The 18,664-nt window shown below is 38.8% G+C and overlaps 1 protein-coding gene across 2 annotated transcripts in view; it reads left to right on the forward strand.

Annotated features, from left to right (window-relative positions):
* The window catches only part of RPN2 (ribophorin II), a 41,137-nt gene that overhangs the window by 20,802 nt on the left and 1,671 nt on the right, over positions 1 to 18,664 (forward strand). The window contains exons 10-17 of one of the 2 annotated variants that reach the window (XM_007430238.4): positions 195 to 286; positions 2,670 to 2,784; positions 4,415 to 4,609; positions 6,941 to 7,027; positions 8,182 to 8,277; positions 8,653 to 8,728; positions 14,116 to 14,245; positions 15,909 to 15,995. In XM_007430238.4, coding sequence (XP_007430300.2) covers positions 195 to 286; positions 2,670 to 2,784; positions 4,415 to 4,609; positions 6,941 to 7,027; positions 8,182 to 8,277; positions 8,653 to 8,728; positions 14,116 to 14,245; positions 15,909 to 15,960 — 843 coding nt within the window. In that variant the 3' untranslated portion in view covers positions 15,961 to 15,995. The remainder of the gene's footprint in view (positions 1 to 194; positions 287 to 2,669; positions 2,785 to 4,414; positions 4,610 to 6,940; positions 7,028 to 8,181; positions 8,278 to 8,652; positions 8,729 to 14,115; positions 14,246 to 15,908; positions 15,996 to 18,664) is intronic. The other variant, XM_007430239.4, reaches the window with a different exon arrangement.

The following is an 18,664-nucleotide window of genomic DNA, read 5'->3' on the forward strand; positions in this document are numbered from 1 at the left end:
TTCAGAAAGAAAGAGAGAGAGAGAGAGAGAGAAACAGGTGGAGGAGTAGCTTAATTCCCAAAAATGAAGCTTGAATAAAAATGTTACTTTAAACAATCTGTTTAAAATGTAGCAAGTTTACACATATGCAGAAACATACAGGTATGCGTGTGTGCATGTATCTTATAATCTTTTGCTTTATTTCTTGTTTGCAGTTGAAAGTCAAAGTCTCAACTGAAGTTGGTATTACAAATGTGGATCTCTTTACTGTGGATAAAGACCAGAGCATTGCACCCAAAACTACCAGGTAAAATACCAGTATATACAACTCAGTACTGAACATCAACATTGTAAATTTAGATTTTGCTAACATGTTATCAAGGAAACAAATTATATAAGTTGATCATTCAGCTGTATTGTTGATGTTTAAACTGTTAGTGTTTATGCTAGATGTGCATGCTTGGATGTTTATCCTGTTAGCAGCAACTCGTCCTTTAAAATTTCAAGTATCAGGTTATTACTAATTGCTTAACCACTCAGCCAGGGCAAAGACACTGATCAGAATTTATTATTTTAATTCCTTTAATGAACCTCTTGCATCTTTGCCTGCTTCTCTTCCAAGCTGAAAGTGTTGGGTTGTAAAGGAAGGCTATGCTTCTTGGTATTCTAGAAAGATACATTGTTCTTTTTCCCTTTATTGTTGTTTACAATTTCATTCTGTTGTTGTTGTGTTTTATCCATTCACCTACCCTTCTCTTTCTTGTGATTCAACTATGTGATTGCAATTCTTACTTTGAATATGTTTTATGACTTATAATGCTTTTAAATGATGCTTTGTAATCCGGCTGGGAGGGGCTCATAGGGCCCTCAAAGCAGAGTATTTACATTCCTCTTTGTGCCCCAATGTAACCAACAATCCCTCTTACAGTCTCCGTCTGTGCCTCTTTTTTCATTTCACATATCCCAAATCAGTTAGGACACCTTTTCCTTATTGTCCCATGTATTTTAGGATTCAAGCTCGCCTGGAAATCAGACCATTTGATCTATAAGCTTTAGTTCCTAATCTTAAATATGTAATATAAGATGGTAGACTATGTGCTGTGAGGTGACGGCTACCTCTTGTCATACTAAAAAGACCCTCAGTAATGTTAGTTAGTTAGTTAGTTAGTTAGTTAGTTAGTTATTACATTTGTATGCCATCCATCTCCCCAGAGGGTGAAAAAATATATATATATATATATATATATATATATATATATATATATATAAAATCAGATTGATTCCAGGGCTAGACCCTAATAAATCCTACTTCAGATTAAGCTCTGATTAGATTTTCTAGTTAATTTCTGAAGTACTAATTGCTTACAATTTGGTGGGACAAACTATGAGATGGCAAAAAAGGAGTCTTCAACTAATATACTTGGCTATCTTTCTGTCCTTCCCTCCTAACTTTTGCATGCAGAAAAAATGTACCTCTGGAGGTTTATTATGTATTTATTTTTCAATTTTGTATACTATTTCAACCATATAATAGACTTCTAGCAGTTAATGTCATAAGACATGAAAATATAAAATGTAACGATGTGCAACAAGCATTAAAACTCAACAAATAACAATAAAAACATAACCAATCAAAAAAATTTTTTTAAAAAGCCCCTTCCATCATTCCACAAATTATCCTATTTTAACCAGCATTTGGAATACTGCAAGTACATCAGTCACCTCTGGAGGGAGGCTATTCTGTAGAGCGGGGGCCATAATTGCAAAACACTGATTTCAGGCTCCTGCTCCTGAAAGTGAGGGACTAATAATAACTTTTCACTTGTAGAGTATATCAGATGGGTTTATTCCACTTAGAATAGGTAATTCTGAAGATACCTTGGAGCCAAATCATATAGGATTTTATAGGTAAAAGCCAGCAGTTTGAATTGTACCCAGAAACGTATTAGAAGCCAATGTAGGGCCTGCAATATAGATATTATGTGCCAGTGGTGACTCTCACTTGCCAACAAATGGGCCACTGCATTTTTGCACCAATTGCAATTTCCGATTGATTGTCAGAGGCAATTCCATGTAGTCTAGATGTGTGATGATGAGAGGGTGAATTACCATTTCCAAAGTTTCCCACCACTGTTCACTTTGATTTAGCAATGACTTTGGCTTAACAATAATTTTACTCATCAAATGGGATTGAATGTGGAACATAATCAGTCTTCTTGAAAACTGGCTTTAAGAAGGAAGAAAAACTCTGCAACTTTCCATAGTTTTCTCCTCCTTTATTCAAGGATAGGCAGATTTCAGACTTGCAAATTTAACTTGCCCTAAAACAATAGGGCCAATTAGTTGGAGCCAATAAAATGAGTACATGTATACTAAATATAAAAGATTAGAGTGCTTCTAAGTATCTGTTGACCAGAAATTTGGGGTCAGTGCTAGACTAAAACTGAGTCCTTCTATACAAAAAGATATTGGGTTTCAACACAGACTCTTTTAGCAATCTAATTTGGGAATAAGGCGCTTTCTAGTTGCTGCTGTATTACATAATATAACATAATAGGGAATCAGAAGCCTGGTTAATTAACTGCAAATCACTCAGATTTATCAATAGACCCCAATCTACTTTACATCTAATTTCCTCTGCACAGGCTCACTTTTGTTCTTCTTAGCAGCAATTCACTTCTTTTTTTCAGGGTCACTTACCCAGCCAAAGCCAAAGGATCATTCACAGCTGACAGCCATCAAAATTTTGCCTTGTCCTTTCAGCTGGTTGATGTGAACACTGGAGCAGAATTAATCCCTCACCAGGTTAGTTGATGCATGCCTACACTAATCCATAGTGATATGTTTAGCAAAAAGGCTTTTGGAAAGAGGTTCAGGTTGCTTTTTGTTTTTTGTTTATAAAAACTTGAGAAACGTTAAGCAAATGTGACACTTGCCCATAACAGATTTGAAGGCAAGGAGCAAGTTACTGCCGTTGTGATTTGCTAGCTCTAACTCTTTAATATATCATGCCATCTGAAGTAATGGACAAAATAATAGACAGACTACAGATACACTTATGAAAGTGTCTTATGCCAAATAAAACTTTATTCAGCTGGTCCACTGCTATCTATTCTTCTGTATTGGAGCTCTTTAAAACTTCAGAAAAAGCTGAAATCTTTATCAGAATCAGGTATGTTTCACTGATAGAGCAAATGTTTGGCTTGTATCATCTCCATTATCTCAGGTCTGTGATGGGATGGAATTATGAAGGCCAGGCTCAGGGAGATAAACATTTTCTTAGCTCCCCAGAAGAGCGTGGGAGGAACAAGAGGATGAGACTGGCACCTCCCTGAGGAATTCACAACGTTGTGGCTGGCTGACTTGGGAGCTGGGGTTTCAGTCTGGGAAGATTCTTGATAGAGGTTGTAGCTAATAAACATAGCTGAACTGAATTTGCATTGTCTCTTGGAGTTCCTTGGGCTAGGCCTGACATCAATCTTCCCAGACTCAAACCCCAGCTCCCAAAGTCAGCCAGCCACAGCAGTGTGAATACCTCAGGGAGGTGCCAGTCTCATCCTCTTGTTCCTCCCACGCTCTTCTGGGGAGCTAAGAAAATGTTTATCTCCCTGAGCCTGGCCTTCATAATTCCATCCCATCACAGGTCAGAGCATGTTGGCTAAGGGTCTCATTGTGAGATGCTAAAAGATCACTGGTAGTCAAAGTGGCCAATGCTACCAAGTTTAAAGAAATCAGTAGTGCATCCCGAGCAGCTGCATCAACTAATTTTTCTACAGCTATGTTACCCATAGATGTTTCAAGTGGAAGCAGTGAAGACTGAATGTGCAAATCACATACCTACTGAGTGTAAACTCGTCTCTCTCTATAAAGCATGTAAATAGTTTGATTCTGGATGCAAATTTTGCAATGCACAGTGAAGAAGAAGCCTTTAATAGCTTACTTTTATAGTTCCAGATATATTCCAGCTTAATTTCAGAAGCATAATTGGGAGAAGTGGGGGGAGTGTTATACCTTTTTTTCTTTTCATTTTTATACATGAGAGAAACATGTCTGAATTGGTTTTCCAAATATTCTTTCTGGGAATAAACCCAAGTTGAATTTCCTAATTTTTTCCCAGAATCTGGAAAATAATTTCTATCCTGCAAAGTAGGCATTACAGGATAACATAGTAATAGTCTGCATGTGAGATGTTTAATAATCAAATGTAAAACAGAATATCACATTCTCAACTATCCTCGCTTTATCCTTGTTATTTCCATAATTATTGGCAGTAGGAGCATAATCATTTGTAAAATGAATGACTCTTGGAATTTCTTCCAAGCTCTTAAAAGGAGCATCTTTTCCTTCAATCCTGGTGAAATAAGAATAGTATTAAAACTTTTGCAGTGTGATGATGTTGGATGCTAACATAAATTTCATCACCTTTTTGATTCAGACTTTTGTACGGCTTCACAATCAGAAAACTGGGCAAGAAGTAGTGTTTGTTGCAGAACCAGACAGCAAAAACATCTACAAGTTTGAACTGGACACTTCTGAAAGAAAAACTGAGTTTGATTCTGCCTCCGGAATATACACTCTTTATTTGATAATTGGTGATGCCACTCTGGAAAATCCAATCCTCTGGAATGTGGTATGTTGGTCCAATTGTAGAATGCTTTACCTGCAAGATTGGTGTTAACCAGTTAGAGAGATTGAAGAACTAGATCTTGTGTGACCTCAAGGAATTAACTTAATCAAGGTCCAAATAAAAGAGACAGAGCACATCATGGGTCAATTTAGGCCCATCTCTGTTTACACAGTGGCCAGCTTTTGAATCTCACTCATATCCCTGGACTGGAGGGCAGTAGCTCCCTTTCATGATACTTCCCAGCAACCAGCATTTAAGACATGTTACTACCAAGAGGTAGGAAGCAGTCCTAAATATTAGGAGGCTTTGGTAGCCTGATTCTTCATGAGCCTGTCAAGTTTTCTTCTAAAACCATCCAACTTGACTAGCATAATCACAGATGCTGATAGCAAATTCCAAAACATATATGCCGTGTGAAAAAATATTTCCTTTTGCTTTTCCTGAATCTCCTTGCATTTAATTTCAGTGGATGATCTTGAGTTCTGATACTCTGAAAGAGGGAGAAAAACTTCTATCCATGTTTTGTATATACGGCTATTCTGAAAATTAATGATATCATGGTGCTTCCCACTGTAAAGCAAAAGAGGAGTTACTAATTTGAGAGTAAATGTTATTAAGATAAATTATTCCTATTTATTTATGTATCTGTTCTTTCTATCACTTAAATCCCCACAGACTCAATAAGATGTACAGATATTAAAATCACTACCACTACTACAAGTAGTAGTAATAGAAGAAAGCCACATTAATCAATAACCAAAGGCTTTCCAAAACAGGCAGGTTTTTACAAGCTTTTGGAAGGCCATGAGAATGGAGCTATCCTTGCCTAGTGAAGCAAGCAGTTCCAGAGGAATAGACTGCCCTCTCCTGATAACAGGGGACCTGTAACTGTCAATCTCTGCCCAGTCATATTGAAACAGCACACTCTATCAGGGAAATACAGTCTCTTAGATACCTAGAACCCAAACCATATAAAGGTAGCAACTATCATCTTGAATTGCACCCAGAAACTAGCAACCAATCCAGGTGCCATAGCAGTGGTATAACATATCAGTACTCTGACTGTCCAGTGAGCACAAAGGTCACTGTGTTTGTTCCAGCTGATATTTCAAAGTGGTCCAGCCCAAGGTAAAACAAATTATAGTAGTCCAACCAAGAGGTGAGAAGGGCTTAAATGACAATCATCACTGCATCCCATATTAGATAAAGTTGCAGTTGGCCAAAGTCTGGATGGTGTAAGCCTTCTTCAAGGAGACAGGTGCAGCATGTGAACTTTGGAGTGGGAGAAGGAACAGCACAAAATGTTTTCAAACTCAATCTGGGAAAGAAATGGACAGTAACGGCAGAGTTTCTAATCCATATCAATCCTGCTGCAGCACGGAAAAAGGAGCGCATAGCCAGTTTGGTGTAGTGGTTAGGTTGCTGACCTAGAAACCTGCAGACTGAGTTCTAGGCCTCCCTTAATCATGAAGGCCAGCTGGGTGACTCTGGATCATAATAATAATAATCACAAAAATATAAAAATTATATATACATATACAGACAGACAGACAGACAGACATAAGACCTGCAAATAGAAATATAATGACTGTGGCAAAAGAAAGCAAAGAGAGTACTAGTAGTAATAGGCGCCTTGGGTGCAATCCCAAAGCATCTGGAGCATCACTTGAACACCATCAGAATTGACAAAATCACCATCAGTCAGTTGCAAAAGACAGCTTTACTTGGAACAGCTTATAACCTGTGTAGATACCTTTAATATTAGTAAACAACAACATCTGCCTATCCCAGGTCCTTGGGAAGGACTTGATAGATGGACAAAAATGCCAGATCCAGTCTAAACATTTGGCTGGCTGTGTGATCAACCATAATAAAGTTCCCTGAAAGCAGCACCAGCTTCTGCATCTCATGGTTTGGAAGGGCATTGCCCATGTAGGCCACTCCCTCCAGCGTTCTGTTCCAAGCCAGAGGGCCAGGGACTTGTGCCTTCTCTTCTTCCTGCTCCTCCAAGGCATCTCCCCACCTCCAGCTCTTGTACCACGTCTCCCAAATAAAATGTCTTATATGAAGAAACAAACTTCCGTAAGCTGGGGGAATAACTGCCTCTAAAGACCAATAACAATGCCAACAATAACCTAACAATGTTATAAGCAAATACTTAAATGGGCAGGCAACAATGTTTTTGTTTGTTTATTTGTTTACTGGTTTCCAGGGACTGAGGACTTAATTTTAAGGCTGAGTTAAGTGAATTAATATTTTTTAATTATTTATGGGAAGGTAAAGCAACCAGATATAAATAACCATATTAGCATATACCTTTTGAATTCTTTTCAGGCTGATGTTGTCATCAAATTTCCAGAAGAAGATGCTCCATCTACAGTCCAGTCAAAAAGCCTTTTCACTCCTAAACCTGAGATACAGGTAAAATCCACATTAGGACACTGTGTTTCACTGCATTCTCCATTTGGAAGACCCTGCTTTTCATTCATTCATTCATTCATTCATTCATTCATTCATTCATTCATTCAACTTAAATTTGTTACCAAGCTTGGGGTAGTTGTAGGGCAAGGGTATTCGTTTGTCTGTCTCTGCTGTCCATCAGCACTTTTGGTTTGGTTTTGTTTTGTTTGTTTTGCACTTGGATTAGAATGCTGAATTTAAGATTATCTGCCATTACAAAAACCTTTGTATGTTTGTAGACTAGAATTGATTATTCTGTCAGTACAGCTGTATTTTGTTGTAGTTCTTAACCTGAGTGTGCATATATCCACAGATGGTTACAAAACCCAAGAATAAGACATCGAGTTTCCTACTGGGTGCTCCAAGAATCACTTTTTAGCTAAAGAAAGTTGAAGAATAATGCCCTTACACCTAGAAGTGTCTTGCAGCATACCTATTCTATTCTGGACAGTTAAATTAGCATTGGTTATGTATGGAAAGGACCCTTACTGGAATGCAACATCAAAGGGAAAAAGGAGAAGTTGGTTATTTCCCCACTAGAGATTTATAATGTCTTCAAAAGTCATCCAACCATCAATCTGCTAAAATCACAGTAATTAGAATAGGCTTTATATCACTTTGGTGATAGCTTGCTGATGCAGTGATGATCCGTTAAGTCAGTAGTGGGGAAATGGCCACTGTCAGTTCAAAGAGCAGGCTAAATAGGTAGTTAAAAAGAGCCAGTAGTTATATATTGATTAAGATGCTGGCCTAGGAGCGGGGAGACCCAGGTTCTAGTCCTTGCTTAGGCATGGATGCCAGCTGGGCGACCTTGGGCCAGTCACTCTCTCCCAGCCCAAATCACCAGGCTGTGCACAAGTCAGCTGATAAATAAAACCCCTCATTGTATCATTCATTGATAGCTTTGCTATAAGAACTAGGTGAGTACAGTACAAAAACAAGCAGACTTTGCAACCGGGCAGGGCAGACGCTAAGAAAACAACACTAACAACTCAGTGTAATCTAGATTGTGTATACGTACAATGATAGTTGAATATCCTGACCCAGAATTTGCTGCTGCCTGCTGAGATGCATTACCTTTTTGATGTTTTTTCCTGGAATTCCTCTTCCACTAGCATTTGTTCAGAGAACCTGAGAAGAGGCCTCCCACTGTTGTATCAAACACATTCACAGCCCTGATACTCTCTCCGCTGCTTTTGCTCTTTATTCTGGTAAGAGTTTCATTTGCAGTTTCCAGTTAGTACTGAATTTCTTGCTGTTATTCAGCTGCTGAGTTTCTGAGGCAACTAAAGATTTCTATTACAGTACAGTATAAAAAATAATTTTTCACAAAATAGGGTTGTGAAAAATGCCCTAGGAAGAAAGTTTCAGATCTCCCTATTTCATATCTACCCCTCCCCCAAATTTCTGCCTCAGTTTCAGCGCCCCCAGTTTTAAAAGATAGTCACTGAGAGTTTTCGAGGTTCATTTGCACATCTGAAAGAGTCAGATATTTTGAAAGGAATTAAAGCAATCTGGGATGTTCCTGCAGTTGATTGGCAAGCAAGCATTATCCTCCCTTAATGTATATTTTTGCAATTTTTCAGTGGATAAAGATTGGGGCCAATATTTCCAACTTCAGCTTTGCTCCAAGTACCATTATCTTCCATCTGGGTCATGCAGGTAAGTGTCAGAGAAATTCCTCTCCATTATCTTTTTTTTCCCCATTGGCTTTATAGGCAAGAGCCTGATGACAGATGAGCTCACAGCCTATTAACTATAATGGACATAATGACACTACATCCCTCCCTTTTGTCCATTTTTCCCCTAGCTCATCTTTCAGAATTATTCCGGTATGGCTAAATGCATGTTCGCTGTCAGTTTTAAAAGCTATAATTAGTTTAGTCGTCTTTTCTTGCATTTAGATATATTTGTTAGTACAAAATGTTCTGAGTTTGTATTTTGAACATCAGTCCTTTGGTATGTATGACCTTTTGCCTCCTTTGATTTTTGTACTCTTCTTTATGCTCCTTGATTTCTCTGCAGTCAGTGTGTGTATGTTAATTTGATTAGAAAAAGCTATTGCCTCCTTGTGCCTTCTTGCACTCCTTGGAATATGCTGCTTGGTTTTAAAGTGCTAAATTGTCTATAATTTGAAAAAAGAAAGTTGTAGGTCCTCTTATCTTGAATGGTATTCTCTATTGTCTTTTAATCTTAGAAAGGCTCTTTCCTTTAATCTCCTCCATAACTTCATATTTTCCCTATGAGAAACCAGCACTATTAAGAAAACTCTTATTAGTCAGCCAATTGGATGTTTAAAAGTTTCATTTGAATCTTTCATCAGTGGTTCTCAATTCTCATTCCACTACTGGGATGAAGACATACCTGTTAACTGTCCAAGAGATCTGTTTTCAGCAGCCACCATAAAAGATATTTCTAGTGTAACTCACCAATTTAGCAAAAAGTGGGGAGAGAATGGGGCCTTCCATACGATCCTACCCTCTCCTCTAACCTCCATATGTTCAGTTGGGAAGCTTGAAGAGGAGCTATCTTTGTGTTTGCTTGAATGAGAGTACATCTAGGACTGTGTTTTATTTGGGCTCATAATCACAGAGAGCTTGTACTCATGATCAGAAGTACTCCTTCTACCTAAATGTGTATGCTTTGGAAACAGTCTGCAATCCTGTTTGCTTGACCCTGATTTTTTGGCCTTCTGTGGTGTTCAGGTGCTGCACATACTTGCAGTCTGTGTAGCTTTCTAGATTGGAGAGCATGGAGCATTAGATGAAGATAGCAGCAGCATGTGATGACACAGGATGAAAAGTTGTCTGACACCTAGACAGGGTATGCCTGCCTGCATGTTCCATCTGGGACTGGAATGGGGCTTCTATAGCATTCAAGGAAATCAGTTGATTGGATGTTCTGCAACTTTCAGGCCCAGCACATAATGTGAACATATTGGTGCCCAGGCTCCTGTTAAGAAGCAAAGGATCGTGGAGGAATGAGGCAGTCAGGTGGTGGGGTTAGGGTTGCAAATGGAAAAAGAAAAGAGCCAGAAAAATGCAGGGATACATACCCAAACGCACAGTGGCTGCCGCAGAACCATATTTTCCCAAGAATCATTTGGGGGCTATCACTGGGAACTTATAGATAGGGCACCTCTGGAAGAGCAGGCAGAGAGTTTTTTATTTTTAAACCTTTTAAGGCTTAAAGAAAGAATGCATGTGGAGGCTGGGAGAAGAGCCTAAATACATACAGTTTTGCATGTACAGGTGAAACTCGAAAAATTAGAATATTGTGCAAATGTTCATTTATGTCAGTATGGGAACTCAAAAGGTGAAACCAATATATGAGATAGACGCATTACATGCAAAGCGAGATATGCCAAGCCTTACTTTTGAGTTGCCATACTGACATAAATGAACATTTGCACAATATTCTAATTTTTCGAGTTTCACCTGTATATATAGAGAACTGCCTGTAAATGTATATATTTCCTTTCCTTGGAAAAATAGGCTCGGGTGGGACCAAATTTTTTAATAGAGAATAAGTAGGACATAAGGCTGATGACATATTGCCATCTTTACTTATGAACTGTCTCTCTATAGATCTAATGGAAAGACTACCCAACAAAAATACACATAATTCTCTTTTTTCTTTTTGTTACTCTTTTTTAATACCTGCTTTCATATTACTTGCTATATACTGAAACAAAAAATAAAAATACACAAAAGTTTGAATACTACTGCAGAAAATGAGTACTCTTTGAAGATAGTTGTTCAGAACAAATGTAAGATTTACGTTCCAGCTTAAGTAATTTATACTTTGGTCCCCTTGAAATTTTCTGAGTATTCAGTATGACTCATTTGATTGCATTTTGTCTATAAATTTCAGCATGTTCTGTTAGAAAGTTTTTTTTTTTTCAATTGAGGATTATTTTTATTTTGTTTGCCTCATTTATGTCTATGTGTGTGGTTATACAGGATTGCCTTTCATACTGGGAAAATCGTGACATTCACCCCTCCAGGTATGAAAGGTTTAATATTTGCAGCTGGTATAGAAAGAGGTAAACCAGCTCCTCATACTCCCTTTTGCCAGCTTCCTTCTCTCCCAGTCAGTTTTATTATGGTATATAATTAGATGGCTGCACTTGAAGAGAATAGTATTTTTCAAAGATCCTGGAGCCTTGGTTGTTACCTATACCATAGTGGAGCATTGCAACAGTTAGTTAATATGTAATTTGGGTGTTTTAATTGATTTAGTTGCAGTTTGGTAGACAGTGCAGGTAATTGACAGACTTGAGTGATTTCCTTAAGGTGCAAGGGGATTCCCAGGATCTGCTAGCACTGGGAGGGAATTCCAGTCATTGGAGGCAGCAATAAAAAAGCCCACCTCCAAGGCCCTGTCAGATGATAATCCCACAATGGGACCTGGAAATAATTGACCCTATGAGATTTGATTGACTGATTGATGAATGCCAGAGGAGGCAGTCCCTCAGATAACCAGGACTAGAGCCATTTAGAGCCTTAAAGGTGACAGCCAACACCATGAATTGCACTTGGAAGCCCATTGGCAATCAATGGAGCTCCCACAGCAGAAGTATCACCCAACTATATTGGGGCATGCCCATCACTACCCAGACCACTTCAAGGGCAACCCCATATAGAGCACATTACAGTAATCCAATCAAGAGTTGGGTAAGGCATGAGTTACCATAAGCAGGTTGTCCTAATCCAAGAATGGTTGCAATTGGCATACTAGAGGTAGCTGTGCAAAAGCCCTCCTAGTTACAGCTATCTGTTCTTCAAGCAAGCATTGTGAGTCTAGGAGAACTCCTAATTTGCAGACTATCTCTGAATGAGGAAGTATGACCCCATTCAGAAGTATAGATGATATTTCCTTTGAAATGTTGGTTCCATAAAGCCAGAGTACTCTAACTTAGAGTGCTTCAATCTGTCTGTTCCTTTCCATCCAGACCCTGACAGCCTCTAGGCATTGGGTCACTAATACCAATAATGCATTAAAAAATAGACTTCAGTTTATCGCCAGCAATATAGTTTGCCTGCTCCTGTTGTCTAAGAATAACAGAAACTGGTAGCAGTGTAGTATAGATATGAAAGAAACTGCTCTTTTTGTTTAAAGAACATCTCGTTTGAAATATAGAATCTTGAAAATAATCTGTATTGTAGAATATAATTTTTATGCCTGTTCCCAAAGTGTTGTGGATCAGTGGAGTCAAACTCAGATAGAAACGGGGGCCATTAAACAGTACATAAGAATCTCTGAGGGCCACATATTGACTTAGAAAACTATACATTTACATATGTCTTTTTTATTAATACATCAATACATTAAAATCAGGTAGAAACCAGATATAACTAATACATTAAAAAGAAATGTATTATTGTTAGGAATTTGACAATTTGTTTTCAGTATTTGTGTGTGTGTATGCATATATATTTGTGTGTGCATATGTATGTATATGTGTGTATGTATATATTTCCTCCTCCATCCTACTCTGAGCTTCCTCCCGGCCTACCACCAAATTATCATGCAAACCACCTACTGTACTCACCTCCTACTCCCATTTATCATCTCCCTGCAATTTTCCCTCTAATTTCTGACATGCCATGTGCAGAAAGAAAAAATAGTTCTGTGTAGCTTTTTCCAAACCAAGTACAAATTTGTGCACCACAGTACTAGAATATGCGTAAATTGCAAATACATGTAATAATGACAGGTTAAAATATTTACATATTTCTTAGTTAAAGTATAGAAACTAGAAAGTATAATAGTGTACCACATATGCACTTCAAAGAAGTGCCTTCACGTCATTTTGGATTCCTGGCAACTGCCCCCTGTACTTTTCTTGACAGCATTTTTTGGAAGTGACTTGGCAGATCTTCCTAGAGGTGAGAGAAGTAACTGTCTGAAGGTTACCCAGCTGGCTTTGTAGCCAAGGCAGCACTAGAATTCACTGTCTCCTGGTTTCTAATTTAACACCTTAACCACTACACCAGATTGGCTCCACACCCTTACAGATTGTAATATAAACTCACTAGTCACTGATAACTGCAATCAATATTTTGTAAGGATTTAAATTTATTTATTTATCTGGAATGTGATAATTGTGATGAAAGAACATTTTTAAAAAAGAAGAAAGAACAGCTTTATACAAAAAGCATTGAAATTGCCCCCCCCCCCGTTTTCATTTTTCCCCCACCCTTTCCTTCTTTAAAAATTGATTTTTTTTATAAAGTTTATAACCATCATGAACCTTGTGCAGCCCGAAACTCAGTAGATATTAATTAACTGTTTTTGGAGGAAGGAGGGAAATGAATTCAACTTGTTTTGGAGAGAAGAGAGACATTAATTCAACTTGTCTTTGAGGGAAGCACTCTTTAGTCCGCTGGAGGCTCTGGGGTCCGGAACAGGCCAGCTACCAGTGCCAGGCTGCCTGCCTGCTCTGAAGAGGAAAAGGCACAAACTCGCTGCCTCAGCTTAATTGCAGCCTCAAGGTTGCTTGGCATTGCTGCCGCGCAGCCTGAGAGGGAACTCCTGTCATGTGGTGCTCCTGCTCAGTCCGTGCCGTGGCAGTGCCAAGCAGTCCTGCAGCAGGCTGCTGCAGTTCAGCCGAGGTGGCGAACTTGTGCAGGAGTCCTTGTGAGCCTGGAGTTTTATGGTAGTTGGTGACTGAATTTATCATAACTTAGTTTTAAAATGTAATGTTATCTGTGTTCTATTGTATTTTTATTTTATTTTGCTAAATATTTCCCAGTTGCATTTTAATCTGGTTTGTGCCGCACTCAAGAAAGTTGTTAGGCCACATGTGGCTCCTGGGCTGCATGTTTGACACCTCTGTTGTGGATCATACTTGTATCTAGATATACTATACATAATTACAATTTTGGAGGAGTTTTCTGCCTTTCCTAAGTATAAAGAGTCATTCTTATTTGAAGGATCCAGAGTCATTGAATGGTTATGCATTCATTCCACACAAACCATTGCTGTAAAATGTTTTTAAGGAAATCAAATCTTACAAACTGTTATTTGGTCATTTTTTTTCCTAGCAATGTTGGGGCTTATGTATGTTTACTGGACTCAGCTCAACATGTTTCAAACTCTGAAGTACCTGGCTCTCCTTGGCAGTCTCACCTTCCTAGCAGGCAACAGAATGTTGGCTCATAAAGCAGTGAAAAGGTAAGAGGACAAAACATTGGATTTCCTTTCTCTCTCTTTTTTTTAAACCTAGCTGGGGGTAGTAAAGGAAAAGTAAATTATGTGCTATTAGCAATAAATCCATTGCTAAATACCTAGCTCTCCTTTCCTGATTCATTAGTGTATCTCACCTTAAGTAATAGCTGAGACATCGTAAGTTTTAATTTCATGTTCTGACTTTTGAAGTCAGTTATTTAAGAGAGGGATTCTAACTGATCCAGTGATGAAATCTGTTTGGAATGGTTTCTTTTTTAGTACAGGTAGTCCTCAGAGTACAACCACTCATTCAGCAGCAGCTCAAAGTTATGATGACACTAAATTAATGGTACTTACGAACAGTCCTTGAAGTTCCAGCCATTGCAGCACCCCCACGGTCACATGATTGCCATTTGCAACCTTCCCTGCCAGCTTCCCACAAGCAAAGTCAATGGGGAAACTGGCAGGGAAGGTCACAAATCACCCCTGTAAGTCGCTCTCGCCTCTTTTTCTCCCAAAGAGCCCCATTACAGAATACGAGACCCCAGGGATCTTGTAGTCTATAGCACCCTCCACCTGCCCACACTCCATAGCACATGCACAGCTTGCCAGCACTCCCTAGCACCTGCCCGCAGCACCACCCCGTGGCACTCCCCACCTCCCTGCACTCCTTTCCTGGGACTTCTGCCTCTTCCCACTTAACAACCTGCACAGTCATGCTTTATGACCGCACTGCTTAATGATGGAAATTCCGGTCCCAATTGCCATCGTAACCTGAGGACTACCTGTATAGTAATCACCTGTAGCAAGGGTAAGGAATTTATGGCCCTTTGTACATTCCTAAATTATAGTTCTCAGCTTCCTTCGTTATTAGCTGTGCTGTCTGGGGCTTCATGCTTTTAACATTCAGGAAGGCCATAAGTTCCCCATCAGTAACATAAGGAATATCTTCCCTGGATTTCTCATTTTTAAAAGGTTAGAAGCTCAGTTTAATTTCTCACAAAACTTCCAATGTAGTAACTCAAATCATTTGCAGGACTTGGAACATCACCTTCCTGTCCAAATGCTTGTCTTTTTTTTAACTCTGGAAAAAATGTATAGGTTTGCCTTCAGAAAGTCTTGATGGTCATTAGGCATTCTCAGGGTTGAGGCAGCCATGAGGTCAGTAGCAAGTTAGTATATCTAACTTACATAGGCAAAACGTCTTGCTGCATGGAAGAGTCATCGTGGAAATGTAATGTCATGTGGATTTTCTGAGGTAGTGAATATTAAATGAGCAAGCCAAGTTTCTATCCAAGTTCTACCAGGGCTTCTAGTAGCATGAACCAGTAATAAAAATGCTTCTTGCTAATGTCTCTTATGCATCAGGGCTAACATTATTATTGCGCACTTTATCTCTTTTACTAGATTTATTCTCTAATAACTATTTGTTGAAATTATCGCTACCATGGCTTTGCCTACATTAGTGGCTGACTGAAAATTCAGCCAATATGGCAGCATAAATTCTCCTATGAAAAGAACGGCAGTCCTTGATGCTCACCAAATCTCTATAGAGTTTCTGAAAGCCTAGTTTGCATGCTTCTTTTGAATGTGTTGTCAGTTCCTAAGATAATACTGCTTTCCACTTCACTGTCTGCTCTGAACTTTAATTCCTTTCTCCTTTTGGCAGGATCGCTGCAGAACAGAGCAGTAGGTTGGCAAAGTATAGAACGCTACGGTAAAAAAGGGTTATGCTAGTGACCAGCCCTTCCTAGAAGTAAGGGTCTTTGGCTGTTGCTTTTCCTAAGCATGGTGGCTGCTTAATTTTATGCTTGCTCATTGTTTGGGGTGGAGGAGTGGGAAGCCTTAGCAGAAGTCACTACCACTCTGCCTATTTATGCTGCTGACTATTGCAAAAGGAACATCTGTGTGGTTTAACTATATTTTGAGTTTAACTCTACATTATTATTTAACTCCATTACAGTTCCACATTATTTTAAAAAATCAATATTATATGTGTTGCTAGAGAAATTGCTAATAATTTTCAACTAGACTTCTCATTTTTCTGTTCTCACACAACTCCTGCTTGGTCCACCTACCTATATGCTGTTTTTCCTTCTGTTTCCAGTCCAACTGATAAAAAATTAATTTTTGTGGAAGCAAAGAACAATATTTGTGTAATTTAAAAAGTTGAGATTCTCAGGAATACAATTCTGAATTAAGAAGGATGTGGTAGTCAGGATCAATTTGATACAAATTGGTGGACATGCCTGTTTCAGTTTGTACTGTATTGTGAAGTTGGGTAGCCTGTCACAGTATCTGAATCCGTGTTTCCTGTTTCTCTGCATGTAACGTTTTGATTTTTCTCTTTCTGCCTATTTATTCTTGTTGGAAAAAAAAGGAGCTTGGTGAGCTGGGTGGATTTGTTTGTTTGTTTGTTGCAGTTGCTTTTATACTGCATATTCCACAGAGTCAAGGCAGTTTACAACATTTGGAGAAGCAAAAATAGAATCATGAAATTCAGCAACGATAAACAACATAACATTCTGTTAAAAACGTAAAACAACTAAAACTCTACTAAAGCAACAAACAGGCACCCAGCCATCCTATTACTGATCAAAAGCATGTTTAAATAAAATAGTTACCATGGCTTTCTTCCAGGCCAATACTGTGGGGGCCAGTTTCACATTAGTGGATAAAGTGTTTCATAACATTAAGGCACTAACAGAAAAGATATACCATCAGATTCTAGACACTTCTACCTCTCAAAGGATTGGGATCCTAACATCCCCTCCCTCAAAGACTTCAGTAGACAGGAAAAATCAGTTTGGAGGAGACCAAAGGTGTCTAGGAGCTGAGCCTTTAAGAACTTTAGAGGTTAAAACAAATACAGGTAGTCCTTGCTTAACAATGGTAATTGAAACCAGGAACTCCGTCACTAAGTGACACAGTTGTAAAGCACATCACGTGACTGCAGTGACTTATGATGGCACTTGCAGCAGTTCCAGTTGTAGTTGTTAAGAGAATCCCATGCAGTTGTTAAGCACGACATCACATGATCGCCATTTGCGACCTCCTGCTGGCTTCCCCATTGACTTTGCTTGTCAGAAGCCAGCAGTGAAGGTCGCAAATGGTGATCACATGACCGTGGGACATTGCAAGCCACTTGCCAAATGCCCAAATCACAATTATGTGACTGCAGGGATGCTGTGACAGCCACACCTATGAGGACTGGTCCTAAGTCTCCTCGTTCAGTGCCATCGTAACTTCTAATGGTTGCTGAATACAGGACTACCTGTATTTTGAATTGGATTTGAGAAACCTATTGGCAATTAACGCAGTGACTAGAACACTGGTGTTACATTGCTAAAATAGTTCATACCTGCTAGCAGCTGACTTCTGCACTTTGGACCAAGCAAAGTTGCTAAGTTATCTTCAGAAGAAAACCTAAAGTACAGGATGTTACGGTAGCCTAATTGTATGCTATTGAGGGCATGAATTACTGTTGCCGGTACCTCTGTTCATTATTCCAGCAACACCCTTGAAAGCTAAGTGTCAGAATAAACACTTCACTTAGGAAAACACATTTTAATCAGAATAAGTTGAGCTGCTTAAATGAATCAATAAATTAGATTGTCAAGGTTCCGTTTTTTGCAATGGTATGGAATATTGGATGGAATCAAAAGAGAGGAATTGTAGATTGATAGCAGAATTTGAATAAGAGAAGATATTACTTTGACTGACCTTCGTCCTCATTTCTGACTCTCTGCATTAAGAATTATAATGTTTCTTTAAAATAGAGTTTTTCAGGATACTGATTATATTACATCTCCAGATTCTGTACTTATGTAGTCACACAAAAATATAAATGATCTTGCATGTACCAATGGACAAAATATTTTGAGGTCAATGTAGATTATGGATATAAAATTAAAGATTATAAATTGATCTATTTTTGTCTACCTTAAGATATAAGTATTCCACATTTTGCACTTTTAATGTCTGTATAATGAAAAACAGGTATTTTTGAGTTCCAGTTCAATAATTTTCAGGAACACACAGCTGCCAATTTCATATATGAAGAATTAGAAATATAGTAGGACAGATATTATGTAACAAAGGGGTTTTCAGACTTTGCACTACTACAGCCACCTAAATGATAAATAAATTGAAGTGACTTAGGGGTTCATTGAGAGCCAGTTTGATGTAGTAGTTAAGGCATCAGAATAGAAACCAGGAGACCTGGAGTTCTAGTCCCACCTTATGCACAAAGCCAGCTGTGTGACCATGGGCCAATCACTCTCTCTGAGCCCTAGGAAGCAGGCAAAGGCAAACCACTTCTGAAATCTTGCCAAGAAAACTGCAGGGACTTGTCCAGGCAGTTGCCAGGAGTCAACATTGACTTGAAGGGGGGTGTGTGTGTGTGTGTGTGTGTGTGTGTGTGTG

Source organism: Python bivittatus, unplaced genomic scaffold (genome assembly GCF_059951505.1).
Source record: "Python bivittatus isolate LINGU-HERP-01145 unplaced genomic scaffold, Pbiv_v1 ctg000700_np1212, whole genome shotgun sequence".
NCBI classification, from domain to species: domain Eukaryota; kingdom Metazoa; phylum Chordata; class Lepidosauria; order Squamata; family Pythonidae; genus Python; species Python bivittatus.